The sequence below is a fragment of the Botryllus schlosseri genome, chromosome 9 (assembly GCF_051294905.1).
Source record: "Botryllus schlosseri isolate E-star chromosome 9, Bs_hap1, whole genome shotgun sequence".
Classification (NCBI taxonomy): Eukaryota; Metazoa; Chordata; class Ascidiacea; order Stolidobranchia; family Styelidae; genus Botryllus; species Botryllus schlosseri.
Window position 1 is genome coordinate 18,253,762 of NC_137244.1, and position 16,731 is coordinate 18,270,492.

Consider the following 16,731-nt stretch of genomic DNA (forward strand, 5'->3'; position numbering starts at 1 on the left):
TAGGCTATATCACGTGATTTATTTATTTCCTGTCGCTTGCTTTTTTCTATACTATCTTCTTTACTTTTCATTCAGTAGTGCGGTGTGCACTGTGCAAAGTGTGCATGTCTCCAAGTGTACCTGTTTGATGCTGGGGTGATCAGCCTAGATGACCTTCACGGTCTTATCGATCATTCCTATCTAATACCGAATACTGTGCATGCATATTTTCTGTACCACCACCACTGCCGTGTGTTATGTATTTTGGTTTGATGAAAATAAGACACCGACTGGAGACGTTGCCCGCCCCTGGTAAATAGGAATGGAGTGGAACACAGGTCATGAATTGGGCCATCTGTAGTGTGAGCTCTGGTGATTGCTACTCCCTAGGGTCTGCAATAGATTTCTTCATGGGCCGGATGAAATCGTCTGGCGGGCCGTGTCTGGCCAGTCGGAATAGTACTTGACAGCCCTGCTACACTATTAGATCGGCGCGCCTATAAGGTTGTGTATTTTAATCAGGTCCGAAACAACATTTTTTCAGCGTCCTTCTGCCCAAAAAAAGCGCTGATATTGGGCCCACCCCCCATAGGGTAACCGATGTAACTTCTTGGGCACTGGTTGTTAAATTATATGACTGTCAATAATTTGGATTCTTCCATATATTATAGGCTACTATAAAATGCACCAGCAGGTTGCACATCCGGTGATATCCAACTTTTTATGGTCACGACCTCATTTCCAACTTGAAAACGTTCCGTGGCCCAGCCTAAAACTTGATAAGCTGATTACTAAAAAAATTCAGCTTGCCCAAACTTACTCACGGCCTAGGAAGCTGACAACGTCCAACATCATCGCGATCCCCAGTAAAGGCAAACCACCCCAATATTTGGAACCACTGTCTGTGACTGACGCGTGCAATGGCCTTAATCAACTATAGGAATATACCGTTAGCTTATAATTGCGATTACAATTAGACTTATTTCAGTAAATGATGGTTAATTATATTTATTTTGATTGCATTTTTGCGAGGGCGATCTTTGGTGCTCTTACGAATATCAGGATACGTTGCATTAACTCGAAGAAAAAATTCGAGTAGCATAAATCTGCTTGACAATAACATTGCTTATATTGATCTACGAAGAACTTTTGAGCCTACTTCAAGCCTTCAAAATTCTGGACATTTGGGCACATTTTCGAATTTCCTCCCGGACCAGAGGTGATCAGTAACGAAGTACTTCTACTTTTTAGAAGTACTCAAGTAGTTTTCCTTTATTTTTGGTACTTACTCAAGTAGATCTGATGTTATCTACTTCTACTTCGAAATATTTTGTGATCTCCTTACTACTTTTCGCTATTTTCAGTTTGTCAAGTAGAAGTAGTTTAATCCCCCAATACGAAAGATAGCCTGAGGAATTTCGGGGCTGTTTTCAAAAAGTACCCACATTTAATACTCAAAAAAGTCAAGTAAAGCCCAGAAATTTTGTTGCGCTTCGCGCACAGTAGGTATGGAGTGACAAATATTTTTTCACGAGAGTATCAGTGAATTTAATTTAGGTACCGGATTGCTTGGTTCCGCTCACACCGCATTGTCGCCCATATCAAATATTTCATCACCCATAACGTTTGAAACTACCGTTTTGCAATCTAGCAATTACCTATCATTTCGTAATCTGGCAGCTCATGACGTTTCCTGCTTATCTGAAAAATCCGGCTTTTTTAAGGTTACACCTGTTTTAGCAGATCACCTTTGAAGCTTTATGGACAAAAGACATGAAATATATTTTCCGCTTTTTAGAAGTGGTATTTGTATTTCACTTTCAATTCCGAATATCATACTTTGAGTTCTAATTACTTTCAGTTCTTTGTCTGCAGAATATACATGTTGAAGCATAAAAACAAACGTAGTAATGCCTCTATTTTCCGAAAATAAAGCTACACTAAACATAACTTTTACGATCCACAATATTTGTTATTAACCCATACTAATCACGCAAAATGTTGAAACCGTATCCGATACAACTTCTCCGTATTGCTCATCGCCTAAACTTGGGGCCTTATAATATGGGGTAGGGCGCCATGTCATGATATTCTCTAAAACTGGTCTTCTTATAAACAAAGGGTTAGTATCGCATTTTCATATCCACACTATAATTTGCATCCCATGATGCAAAATAATGCCTATTCTGTCGAAAATTGATACTTCCTGGGATGCATCAATACGAATCAATCTCTGTGCATGTTCCGCATAGCTCAATTTATCGCTTTTGACAGTCCATGCGAACGAATTAAGACTGTTTTCAAAACTACTTACTTACTTGAGTAGATTTAAAGACAGTCAATTCTACTTCTACTTCAAGTAGTTTTAAGTGGCTTATGGAAGAAGTACTTCTCCTTGTACTTGTGTAGATTTCTCCGTCGCTACTTCTACTTCTACTTGAGTAGATTTCTTAACTACTTTTACCACCTCTGTCCCGGACTCATTTTTTCAGTGAAATTTCGGACGTATGGCACCCGTAGCTTAGACGTCATATCAGCCTGATTTCAAACACTTGACAGCCCACTGTATCACCACACAATAATGAACTTCATTCGATAGCTTACATTTCATTGTGACGTCATAAATTCGTATTTCGTGTGGTGTGGCTTATTTTTAGTATGCGGCTCGCGCATGAATTAGGTCTGCCGGACTCTGTCCACCCCTGTGTTAGATTCACAGGCCGTAATGGCGTACTCACAAATTCAATCGTTTCGGAACACTACTTTCTATTTAAAGAGGGAGCATGCTCGAGGACACTATCATAGTTATAGTTTTCTCATAGGCAGGGTACTCGCGAAAGTACGAGTTTCTTGGGATCCCTTCGTCGCCTTAAGTTTCTTTGGTGCCGTCGCTATCACATTGCTCTAAAACCATAGCTCAAAAAGCTATGACGAAATGTAAATAAATTGCGCGTCTGAGTTAAATGTGAGCAACTACAAACTAGCATTCAATCTGAGGTCAGGTGAGCTGTGAGAAAAACTCCGTTTTGTGGGACTGGATCTACTATTTGTAATACGAGTGGAATTGAACTTTTTTGTATACACAGTAGTATACAATAACCAAACATTATATCATGATACAATTGAAATATATATTCATATTGAAATAAAGACGAATACTTGCTTCTAAACAATTTGGCACAACACTTGCTGCATTGCGCCACTGTACAAGTCGAAAGTCGATCATTAACTTTGAACTCTATATTCCTGTATCAAGTCAGAATGCCTTAAATGACGCTCTGAATTTCGAAATCTGTTTAATTTCTCTTTAATGGATAATTGAAATATACTTTGCGGATCGACTGCAAAGTTATTGCGGACCGGAGGTTGAGAACTACATTGCTCTATAGAATACTGGGGTTGGGGTACAGAACGATCGAGCTGTGCATCAGCATCAGTGTTAAAAAACGAAACCATTAAAACATGAATATTGCGAAAAAAATAAGACTGCGTATATTTACTGCATATCATTGTGACTTCTGTTGTTCCCTTTCAGATACCAGTTAAGAAGTTGGAAGAGAAACTTCGCGTTGGAAAGAGCCTCGAACCAGCGTGATATAAGTTGCTGAATTGCAAATGAGATAATATATACTGGAGATAGAAACGTTATTTTAAAGGGACTGGGTTTCTATTTCGAAACCACAACCACCTATACCCACGCTAATGCCCACGAAGAACCACTACAACAGTCACCATTCGACTATTATAATCGTGCCGAATTTCCTGCAGCCAATGATATGGCCCAGAACGGCGTATCATCGCGAGTCGTATGAGTCGATGTGTTTTCACCTCGGCCGAGGCCCAGCAGAGACTGACATAATAAGTTTGACTAGCATTAATTAACTCATGGCTGCATAAAAGGCATATATTTAAACTAGAGCCCGACCGATTATCGGTTCGCCGATAATATCGAGTCGATATCACACTTTGAAAGAATAATCGGTAGGCCTACCGTCCATTGGAGGTAAAAAAATATTGGCAATTTTCGTGATGTCACAACATGGTGGTAGGAAGTCAAAAGTCTATAATCCTTGACCGCTAGACTGGAAATATTGCTGCATTTCATATAAGCCTAGCTTACACTTTCGAGGTGTCCAGCCAGATGCAGTCTTTTTATTTTATTTCGTGTTCGAGTATGACAATGGCTGTAAAGCTGTTGTAATATATGCTCTGGAGTTTTGAAAATGCACCTTTTTAGGTGGATTCCACCTTATTTGAATATCGGCTGAATATATCGGTGTTATCGGTGAAAGTGTTAGATATCGGTTTTATCGGTATCGGCCCAAAAATCCAATATCGGTAGCGCTCTAAATTTCCAACACTTCCAGTCTCTGTTACTGTTATGAAATCATGGACTCGAATACTCGATCAGACTTTTAGCTTAACACTTTAGCTGCCGAGGCCTATTATGGAAATTGCCAGTAAACGCCAGCGAACAATGAATTTTCGACTAGTTGGATATTTGGCTGGAATCGGGCGTGCTGATAAATGCAAACCTTGCGCAACTTATGAAAAAAAAAAAAAATTTAACATCAAGGAATTATAAAAATAATTCAATTTTTTTGCTGCTCATTTTATGTACAGCCACCTAGTGGTCAAACCAAAAAAAGTTGACCTATTGTATGTAGATGTGATTTTTAAAAAATACTTCCGGTAACGAAAATGGTGGTTTATGACAACAAGCCTATTCAGTAGCCTCGGATACAGCCGTAATCCGGGGATAGAAACAATTCCAGACTTTACTGTACTCATTTCAAAAATATCATAAATATAGGATCGCTGGCACTTTATGGGATTGAGTAAAATCCTATATTTAGGATTGTTGGCAGTCAAAGTGTTAATACTCGATTCAAATCGAATCCCTCGTTTATTCGAGTTTGCAGTGCCCTATAGTCGACATGAAGACTATCTTTTTGAGAAAATGTGACTGTTTGGACAGTTTTAATAATTATACACTGGCGGGCGTAAATTCTAAAAATGAAATTGTAATTCTATAATCCTTGTTCAGAACTCAGAACCTACAAAACAGTATATATGACCGTCCGTCAAAGGCTGCTGGACATTTGAAGCAACCACTCGTCTATCAGACTGTTTTATTTGACGATAACCCGATCCTCGCAAAAACGTGGATTAACATCATTGTTAAATTTGCATTGCCGAACTGGATATAAAGTAGAAAACACGATAAAAATTTACTGGTCTCTTGAACGCAAAACTTCTGCCAGGACCAGACCAGTAATTTGAAATTGAGTGTACTTGATTTGTTCCACATGGCCCGTGTAAAAAAGTTTGGGAAACCCTGGTCTTCACAATCAGGTGATTCCATTTCAATTTCGCAATAAGTTATAAACAGGGCTAGTACTACACAGACTACAGAAATGAATGAATGACGTAGCAATGATACGTTACGGTATGTATAGGCACGTTTATATTAATAATTGCAATAAAAGCACAGATTCACAAGTCAGTGCGCGTATTTATAGCAATTGATACAGCCCAAAAAGTGAAGTTATGACAAGGACGATGACCGAGTTCTTCAAATGAACGCATCCTCCAGTACCAGGAATAAACGGAGCTGTGAGAGTTTGGTTGTTGCACGCATCTGAACAAAAATCAATTCCATTAAAACCTTGAAGCATACCTATACATACTATTCTTTTAGAATTCTGATCATGTTAAATCTTATCACCTTAGTATTATCAGTCTCTACAATTGGGTACTGATATATGATTAGAGCTACATTGCAAACAAGTGGCGTTTTAAAACACTTTGTTTAAAACATGTTTTAAACCGTGTTTTAAACAAAATCCCATCTAAGCAAATTCAAAATTGATATAATTATGTCATAATTGTGCAAATATTTTCGAAAAAGCATGTTGCATGAGCTTTCGGACGACTTGCACTAAATCAGTAGTTCTCAAACTTTTTTAGACACCCCCCCCCCCTTAATGATAGTGAAAAATTTCGCGCCCCCTTATCGTCATATCACAAAATGCAACCGAGATAATTCCCAAATATGAAATTCGTTCACACCATCCCCAGAGTCAACACCCGTCGAAGTTGAAGTCGGAGTGGCGGAAACACAACAGGCTGGAGTCGGGTTTGTAGTTTGTCAAAACGTTCCCGACTCCAACTGTTTTCAAACGCTGCGAAACATCTCAAATGGTAAATATAATAGGATTTGTATGCACCTTATAACAGCGGTTCCCAAACCAGGACCCGCAAGACTTTGAAAGGGGCGTCGCGAAAACATTTGAAAGCAACGCAGCTCTACTCTACATGTCTGACGGATGCAATTTCAAATAGTGGTGCATTGTTTTCCTCTGCGCCTCGCATATGTACTGCTGGATTTAAACTACTGTCTACTTAGATTGCAAGGACTAGACTATTCTGTGCCGACCCATTCGTCGACCACACATCAATATCGAAAGTTTTGGCCAACCAGCGACGGTCAATTGTGGCCAAGGTTTTATCGCCGTCGATCATTTTGGAACCGCACTTTGACCAGCTGTACTTTGGCCAAAACTTCATGTGTTCATGTGTCCCGGCGGGGAAAGGGTTGGCCTTGTGTCTCATAGTCCGTCATACGCTCGTTACTAGACTAAAACATCAAACATTTCGTGATCATGCCATGTTGTGGTAACCAGAACAGTGATCTCGGATATGCACAAATTATCCACATGAAATCGTGGAAGCGCGAAGAAATTTTTGTTGCTGCACGAAATTCAACAAATATGTATATTAAATGATAGCTCTGGTGTCACCGCGACCCAAAATTACATCCTTCGCAAGTCGCAACCCATACCTTAAGAATATAGCCTATACATCTACATTCCTATACTCTGTAATTCGAACTATCGTAACTGAAAAGTTTTGTTGACTTGAATTTTATTTGATAGGACTTATCTCGAATCAAATTTGACTGACTTGAAAAGACTTGCGACTCCATAAGGCAGAGTAACTTGATCCCAACACTACATGACGTCAAATATTTTACGTACCAGTAGAGCATAAACAGTTGATAAACGAGCCATCGGACGCTTCTGAAATTGAGCAATTGCCATCAATATTCGATATATCTTCTTTGTCCAAGCAGCTACGAGCTACAGTTGTTCCTTTCGCTGGAAAAACAGAAAGTTATACAGGCGTTCTGTGACGTTTGATTTGCGGCTATTTCATGCGGATGTCTTTACTCTACTCGTCTAACATGTAATCTCGTATTTCACGACTCCGAATGTCTGTTAATTGCTACAAAGAAAAATATCGGTCATCTCTTTTGAAAGTGCCTTTTAATCTTTTCAGTGATAAGTAGGGCGATTTTTTTACCTAAAAATGGAAGATTTTGACCCATAGAAAATCAGAATTTCGACACTTTTTTTACCTTAAAAAACCGAATTTTGACCAAACTTTGGCCTCATTTATGCAAATTGGGTGTTTTCGCACTTAATGTTAGAATTGTACTATTTATCTTCATTTCTGGTTGGAATAGTCTGTCCGTACAAGTAGTTTGGCCTGAAAAAACTTTTTCACTTAAAAGCTGACAAATTTTCACATGAAAAAACTTTATTTTAACAAAATCTGGTCCTATGAAGAATTCCAGTAGTTATCACGCATTATGGTGGAAATAATAAAAATTTGTTGTAGTTAACGATGATACTATCCTACATTCTCGGTAGCTTGCCAAGAATTGAGAAATAGCGTTCAACAGCAGCAGTTGTTGGCTGGCAACACTGAAGTTGTGCTTACACTGCTGGTGACACACCGTGTTGCTTCATTCTTACAAAGTTGTCTACTTCACAATTTTTCATCATGCGCTTCTTGATATAAGAACAGGCCGTCTTATTTTTTGAATATGCCCAATATACCAATATTAGCTTATTTCTGGTACTTTCAGGATTTATTTTTGGAAGTTTTGGCAACGCCACGAATTCATATTTGCATACTCGAATTAACCATGCCAAACCCTTTAGTTTGGCCTTTCATATCAAACGAAAGTCACAAAACGTGGAGTATCCACTTTACGCCATCAAACAGCGAGAGTAAAAACCAAATTGACAACGGTGTTGAAGAGTCAATTCACCGAATACAAAACCAACTACTTCTGCACTATCATAATCCGAATAGTCGATTCGATAAGCGTACATAATTACCTGCGTACACACAGATCACAATACCACTTCTGATAACAATTCAAAATCGTAGCTGACACTTTTGAATCACAACATTTCACTCGCTACCCAATGGTTAGAAATCCCGAGTGGCTTTAATATTCAATGTAATATGAAAAAATATCCGATGGGCAAACAAAAAATAAACAGTATAGGACTGAATGTTTGCAGGTCTGTGTATGGTACTCAATGATGCGGGTTACTTCTTTGCGACTGAGGCATTTTGCAGTAAGTGTCAAGGTGTTCTGTTCAATTGTTCATTGTTGAAACTATATCCCCATTGTCCAACGCGACACAGACTATCAGTGATTGCACCAGTGACATTTTTATTGACAAGTTGAAAGTAAATGGAATTATATATACCCATTGACCTAAATGCAACATGGGTCACGCGTGTCGGCTACACGAAGGAACGAAATGCACCAGCGGTGATAACAGGAAAATGCCTAGTCATTGAGCTACATCCCTAATTGCTGGATATTATATATTACTCGGGATGATAAATCCACATTATATCGCAAACCCACATTTCAGTACTCGACTTTTTGGCCTCGACCCTAAGATTTGCATTCGCATACATAGATCCCATGGACGGCAGACTGAGGCCTTCCGAAGGGTTCACGGGCCTCACTTTAGGAATTTGTGTTACACACTTGTTTTGTCTCTTCATGCAGACTTATTTCAATCCTTGTTGACATTTCTATCTAAAACTTTCCTAAAAATCTATATTTTGAAAAAGCCTTATTTTTGGCAGTTCTGGCATTTGGGTCGCGCAATGTCAAAGATAACATGGCCTGTATAAGAACCAATGCCCACGAAGTCTTTCCTCGGTTAGGATATTGCGGTACGTTGAGCATAACACCATGTCATCTTATTTGTTTCATTTGACCGTTTATGATTCACAATGCGCAGACAATAGGCCGTCTACAACGGTAGGCCTGTAAAGTGGGCTACAAGCTGTAAAATGACAAATGTTAAGATCACCGACAGTGCAAACATCTACGACACAAACGAAATGCAGGTTGCAAATATTTTTTGACTTTGTATACAATTTTGACAAAATTTTGACTTGCTTTGACATGTCAAAAAATCGCCCTAGTGATAAGTCACTCGAGTAACACATTGAAAATGTTGTTTTAATCGCTGGAGTGGCAGAAATAAGGTTGTTCCGAGCGACATATTGGGTCGTACTGTTTTTGTATCATTCAGTCTAACCCCTAACCCGATCCTAATCCGACCGCAAACCTCAACCTCTATGCCTAACATAATCTAACCTGTAACAATGAATCTAAACTAACATGAATTGTCACTCAAATATTATCATTGGTATTGTTTGTTACTCTAATGAACTGCCACACAGCTGCGGTTTACCCTAATACCTCAACTTGAAAACTATATACCACTCAAATGATCTTCGTGGGCATTTGATATTTGATAATAATCAAATGAACTGTTACTCAAATAAAATTGACCTAGGCTGAACATGGGAAAGACACTCTCTCTCTCTCTCCGGTGGTTCTCAACCTGGGGGCGCGCCCTCTTGGGGGGGGGGGCGTGAAAGCATCTAAAGAGGGCCGCGAAGAAGCGGTTAACAGAACATTTTTTCGCGCTTTGGGCGATTTACCTCTAATTCACGCGTGTTTCTCTATATGTAGACTAAATTTCATATTTTTGAATTCTCTCATGAACAGTCATAACCTTCCATGCCATCAAACCATCTGTTGGGGTTGCTAGCATCCCGGTTAGATTTTGTGATATGACGATAAAATTTTTCACGATCATAAAGGGGACGTGTCTAAAAAAAGGTTGAGAACCACTGCTCTATACTTTGATTAGTTGATGACCTTCGCTATTGCAATGATGTGGAATGGTTTGTTAGGGATAACAAGTCTAATCAACCACAAAGTTATCCGCACTGGGTGTCAGCTTAACATTTAAATTTAGAGCTAGGTTTGATATCTAATACTGAATACAAAAGAATTAGTTTCGTCAAAATTGAACCCCGATCACAAAGTTATCGCATTTCTAGAAGTGGTTATTTTGTGCTCACCCAACAATGAAATTCAATTACTTTGGCATTGTATGCGATCATAACGGCCATAAAGCAGCGTAGCTACGTCACGAATGCCGATCTATAGTGCATAATGATATAATAAGAAGAAATTCTTGAATTGAAAATCTTTACCCCAACCCAATGGGGGACATGGGTCAAAACCAGGTTTCGCACCCATTATTCTTCAAAATCAATCATGCGTAACATTAATTTCGAATACTTCTAGATTTATAATGTCTCCACGAAAATTGTATGTATCATACGGACGCTGGATTCAGCGGTAGCTACCTGACATGCTTTCGTCATTAATATTTTATTCCTAGTTGGTCTAAATAACCTTTGGAACCAAGTATTTTTCATTACAAAGTCAGAAAAAACAAGGGATGTGATAAGTTCGATGATACGAAATAACTAATTCGATTTTCGAACTTGACACGCCATAAACATAAAGTGACACAAAAAGCAACTCCAGCAAAAATGCTGTTACGTAGTGGTGATTGTTGCTCAAATGAACACCATTGTCATTCGTCACTCAAGTGCGTTAGTGAGTGAGTGAGCACTAAGCATCGAGTCTTATCATAGCTGCGGATTGGAGCCGTACTCATAGACCTTCCCAGTAGATCGTTAGCAAAGAATTCAGCATGAACAAGGCGAATTCGAGGGTAAAGTTCACATAAGTGTGGTGATATAGAATATCCCATAATCAATATATTATTGTATAGTTTGCTCCAAGGTCATTTACAGATAGATGTGAGCCCTGCTAATTTAAATGAGAATGAATATAGGCCAACCAACCAACACGATGTAATTAAATAGTTTCCAATGTTGGGATGATAGTTAAGTCACAACTATATTCGATTCACAAGTCATTGAGTCACTGTAAAATTCAAGTCAAATCAAGTCATTCCATAATTTTCAAGGTGACTCGACTCAAGTCAAGATGATCTCCAAATTTCTGATTTCGAGTCAATTTCAAGTCATCAAATATGTTCAGTTTGTGTCGTCTGATTTCAATAAGAGGAATGAGGATGAATTTTCATAACTTGATAATTGAAAATAGGCTAAACCACGCCGAACTATAGTCAACTTGGTTGTATTTCTAAACATTGATCGACTGAAATTAATCATGAAGGCTATTCAGTACCAAGGTAGCGCGACCTAAGATTGGTGTAGAAAAAATATTGATTGAGCTTGTAGCGAGAATTTGCTACCAAAATTGGTTGAAATTGCTAAGAAAATACCAAATTTCGTTGTTATTGATAATATGCTGCCATCAGTAAAGGCCATTGTGGCATTATATGGCGAAGCCGTCTTGTCTGTCACATCGCTATATTGACAGAACTAACCATATCGGAAACGTAAGCGAAAATGGAACCCAGTAAATAATGATCACGTGGCATTGCGAATTAGAATATTTGATATCTCTCAATTGTCTATACAATTTGTCGATAAAATTTGTCTCGGAGTCACTATACTCATTCTATATTTTGATACGTCGATGCAGAGTCAAGTCAAGTCATTTTAAGGCAGTGACACTTGAGTCAAGACCTGAATCGAGTCATCCCGACATTGTTACTTACTAGTATTCATGAAAGAATAACTGCAGACTTGATTTGGTAATTCAGGGCATTCCTTCAGCGTTCCGAAAATTGAAGAGTTGCAATCAGCATTCAATCCATCAGCACAATGGTAGCAGCGGAGAAGAGTTACTGTTCGAAGACATTGCATGTATATCGTCATTGCCTTAATGTTGCTTCAAATCGTGAATTTCAAGTCGAACATCTATCTTTATGGAAAGGGCCACCGGATGTAATGAATCGACTGACGTTATTGCCACTGGCCCTCACGATTATTCTGTCCTCGGTTACAGCCTGCTCTGTTTTTGTGACACCCAAGAGCCAAGGTCTTTTGACATAGTGACCATTTGATGAAGGCAGCAGAGCATTTGGCTGTCCCTGCGGACACTTATTCCTAACGTTGTGCTTTGCCTGGTAGTCACATGGAGAAAATGCATCTCGTCAATTGGGTACAACATATGCGGGCCTGTACTCCCAGTAACATGAGACGCAAATTATAAGGGCATATTAAGGTGAAGATTTAGGGAGGATGGTGCCTGATAATTTCAATAATTATAATAGGTAATGCACACATAAACATCTTGATAAATCGAAGCAAAATGGTGAGTTTCACAATATACAAATGTAATAAACAAATTTACGAGACACGAGCGATTGTGATAAATCTCTAAATCGAAGTCGTACATATAGTACTCAAATAGCATACAATTCTTTATACTATGTTAGTCATTTTTTTTCTGTATATGCCCGCGTCTAGCGGTGCAAAAGCGCCCAGTGAGTCTAATCATGCTAATATAGCCGATCATTTACATATTGGTGCAAACTTGTACCATACCACAACATGCGCAATAGGGCTGTTCAAAAAAATTCCTGAATCTTGCTGGCTAATTGATTAAATCGTTTGGAGTTTTTCTTTGATAATTCTGGGAATATTATTGATCGGTGGATTATCCAAGAATTATCATCGAAAAACTCAATAACTCCGCTTCTACGGGTTGGAATTGAGTCAAATTTGTTTTGCATCGTTTTTGAAGACGGCGCAATAATTTCATGGGGTTGGCAGAAAAATTTGAATTTTTTTTTGCATTTATGGGTATATTCAAAATGTTCAAACTCTACGAAATCCGTGATTACCGGATGGAATGAATTCAAATTTGGTGTGTGTCGTTTTTGAATGCAACCTAACGATTTAATCAATTAGCCAGCTAGATCCAGGAAAAATAATTTTTTTGAACAGCTGTAATGCGCAAGATGAAGGGGTCCGCACTAATAGCTTTTGTTGAAACTAATGTGAACTCGCCGGCGTTTTCTCGATATGTAAAAGGAATCGAATGTTTGATCGTCCTGTTAGTGGTATTACATCTTAATCGTTGGGATCGGCTTTCAGAACGCTGAAACACCATGCGTATTGCTTATACGGTAATTTCTTGACCACTGTGTGTAATATGTGCTTTGAATTTCAGGGCGGATACCGGACATGAGCGTTTGAACGCATATCACAAATCAACCCATGCATAGGCGCCGAGTCACGGGGTGCCGGCCACCCCATACAAAATGCTTAAACTCCCAAATGAATCCGTGTAAACGTAATCCGTGATTCTGATTAGAAATCAGACTATCGAAGTGACCTCGTTTAAGACGTCGATTTCGACACGCGTGCGCTGAGAAATGCCATCTCCTCTCTCGACCATGAGCTACGGTCTCCTTCTCTAAATTAAATTTATGCGACCACAAAGAATATAATGCCTGTTATCCATCACATGAAAGATACTTTGGTATTTTTTCGACCATACCGATTTCATTGCACTTGGTGTTGTGGGATGATCATGACTTAGGAAATATGCTATTTCCAGCAACGTTCGTAGCTTTGACCTATATGTTTCGTATGCGACGATATGGCCAATCAAGGTTTCAAGGCTTCAACAGTGAAAATTAGTATCGAAACTATAATTCTCGTTGATAAATTAACCTTCAAAGTCAAGGAGCGTATAATTTCAGTACTCGACAAAATCGTATTTTACTACTCGACTCGAACCATTAAAATTAATACTCATAATTCAGATTCGAGTACTCGAATCATTTTGCCCAGCCCTACTTGTTAGTGTTTGATTCGTTATCAATACCCCGCATTTTGTGCTGTGCACGGCGTTGAATTACGCTGTCAAATATTGATGCAGCTCCAGATTATCGGTGGCCAAAATTCTGAATTTATTCGGGAACCTATATTCCAATAAACTTCATTGCTGGACGGACTCTATCGAGCGCAGCAATATCGCGGATCGAATTGCAAACATTGATAAGGTCGCGGCATGCGCCATATCACTCTTGCTCCAATCACACCTGGATAACTAAAATCGTATTATTTCAGGATCAAATCCGACTGGCTGATCGGCGCCTACGTAGGCCGAAGGCTAATATTATTCAGTGCGCTGTCGGTAACAAAACCCTAGGTGCGTAGCCGGGTGGTCTCTCATTTAAAACAAGATATCCCGTCTTTTTAAAATGCCAATTAAATAATTCGTAGTATCGGTGCTGCGTACGCCGTACTAACAATTAGCAAAAATCGTTTGTATGCGAAATGGGTCATTGACATCTGATGTGCGCTATCGTCGATGGTTTGATATAGCGCGTCCGCATGCATGCCTGCACGCTATAATCGCTGGCCTGAGCTATCCCGTGCACCATACCAAGCCTGATATCGTCACCAGCCTGAACTGTCGGGTCTGCAGCAGGCCTAGCGCATGCGATAACATCGCTGTCCTAAACTATAGCGCAGGGGTAGCCAACCTTTTCAGCCAAAGGGTAACATGAGATTTACGAACCACCGCGCGGGCCACTTGAATGTTGATGGCCTTTTTTAGTCCGATAGTATAGCGAATCGATTTAGATAACGTTGAAAACAAAACTTATATTACTACGCATTGAAATTGATAACAATTATGTCTTGCTTTGCTGCATATTTTTGCTGTGCACACTGTGTTCACTGTGTATACTGTATTGTATACCAGTACTATGCTTGGATGCTTACTGCTGATTTTCCATGACTTTTGACTTTTGTTATTTTTATGTCCATTGGTTAACTGTCATAATCGTTAGTATTAATAGACTTACATCTTGCCATATTTACTCATTTATAACTCCGCCGGGTGGCGACTGAATCTAAGACCTTCCGGTCCCCCGTCGTCTCCCAATCCATACCAATTTACATGTTGTGTTTGTTGGTGAGATGAATAAAAGCATACTGACTGACATGTAAACTACTTTTTTCAAAGTCAATGAAGTAAATGAATTCGATCGAAAAAAATGTTACTAGTATATATTGCGCGTCGCCTCTGTATACCACTGGGCTCATTTGACAATAAATCGCGCGAAGTGCTAAGAAAATTTCAAGTCAAATAAATGTGCTACGAAATAATTTACATTATGGTCATATACGAACTTCTACGGAAAATGTGGCAGCCCCCTGACTACGTCAATGCGTCGGAACTGATTCCATCAACATCCCAAATTTCGCGGCCAGGCTAATCAAATTTTGGTTGCCCTTACAATTTTACCTTGGTAATTAATTTTTTTGATGTTAAAATTGATTTCGAGCGGGCCACGGGTTTTGCCGCCCCTGATGTAGCGTCTGCTACAGGCCTCGCGTGATTTGCCTGCTATATCTCCTTATGCGATTTTCATGTCGTACTGGCTTAAGACTGACAACGTGAAATTGAATAGCTTCGAATCTGTGCAATTGGCTACGAACAGACTCAAACGGACGTAATCGATTAGCACTAATATTAAAATATCAGAAGATGTGTGTTAAGGCTGAGTAATCAAAAGATGGGATAGGCCTGAATCACCTGAAATCGGTGCCATTACAGAACAGATTCCACAATAGACTTCAGCATATTGATTTGTGAAATAGTCCGCCGGGACAGAGGTTGCGTATTCAATTGTTCGCGCGCGTGTTGGTGAATAGTGAATAGTTGGTATTGAAACGAGATCGAGGAATCGCTAATTGACGGCACCGCCGGAATCGCTGGCAAGCTTACGCATACTGATCGCGTAGGTTCGTCAACACGATGATGCTTTTCTTATCCTTGTACTATCGGCATTTACGCATGTACTTAACCGCAATGAATTGATGCTACCTTGGTAAATTTGAAACAATTTCAAACCCTTCATTTTGTTTCGGTTGGCCACCCCCTGTAAAAATATAAGTAAGGCGCATATGAACCCATTTACAAATCTTGCAATGACTTGAGAACAACACTGAGTTTGAATTGAAGCATCCCTCACGATGTTCTAGAATCTAGATGCTTGTAGAATATGTACCTTTATTCCTCTAGTGCAGTGGGCATGTGTAAATCACATGTTTTTGATTTACTACGGAAATACTATGGCAAGAGGCTATATAATTACATCTAGTAAACAATAAGGCTTACCTGGAGCAAATAACGTACAGACGATGTATAAAATACTTAACATTTTCCAATAGTTTACTGATGAAAATTTCTGTTCATTGATCAAAATTGTTCATGGTTAAAGATATAGAATGTCCTAATGAGAAACTGGGCGACGCATGACCGGACACTGGACAGCGATCATTTTCCTATTCTGAGATATGAGGCGCTGAATGTTTTTGAGTATACAATACATGCAGCATACCCAGAATTCCGTTGGGCGTGTAACTGCCTGACTAGTTGGATGATTGTGATGTCCGATTTAAAAATAAGCCATATATTTCGTAATGCTGCTGCTCACGTGAGCAGAGCAAATCAGCACCAATACTGTACAGTGTACAGCAGTGTTTCCCAGACTTTTTTGAGCTACTGCCCCACTGGACGACGAATAATGTGCCAGCGCGCCCGACCGCCCTCTCCACGTCTAAATCATAAAACGGAAGTTGTTTTGCATTTAGTAGGCTACA

At 39.3% G+C, this 16,731-nt stretch overlaps 1 protein-coding gene across 1 annotated transcript; it reads right to left on the minus strand.

Moving 5' to 3' along the window:
* Window positions 1-3,262: 3,262 nt before the first annotated feature.
* LOC145446594 (uncharacterized) lies at window positions 3,263-16,432 on the minus strand. The gene is made up of 4 exons (XM_080324941.1): window positions 16,247-16,432; window positions 11,820-11,948; window positions 7,020-7,139; window positions 3,263-5,620 (listed from the first exon to the last, which is right to left on the minus strand). The coding sequence occupies exons 1-4, from the start codon at window positions 16,287-16,289 to the stop codon at window positions 5,496-5,498; spliced, it is 417 nt and encodes a 138-aa protein (XP_080181067.1). The 5' UTR covers window positions 16,290-16,432; the 3' UTR covers window positions 3,263-5,495.
* Window positions 16,433-16,731: the final 299 nt, after the last annotated feature.

Coding starts and splice junctions, on each gene's coding strand:
- LOC145446594 (XM_080324941.1), bottom strand. CDS start 16,289: ATGTTAAGTATTTTATACATCGTCTGTACGTTATTTGCTCCAG. Junction 11,949..16,246: donor CTGTACGTTATTTGCTCCAG/GTAAGCCTTATT, acceptor GTCTTCGAACAG/TAACTCTTCTCCGCTGCTAC. Junction 5,621..7,019: donor CAACTGTTTATGCTCTACTG/GTACGTAAAATA, acceptor ATTTTTGTTCAG/ATGCGTGCAACAACCAAACT.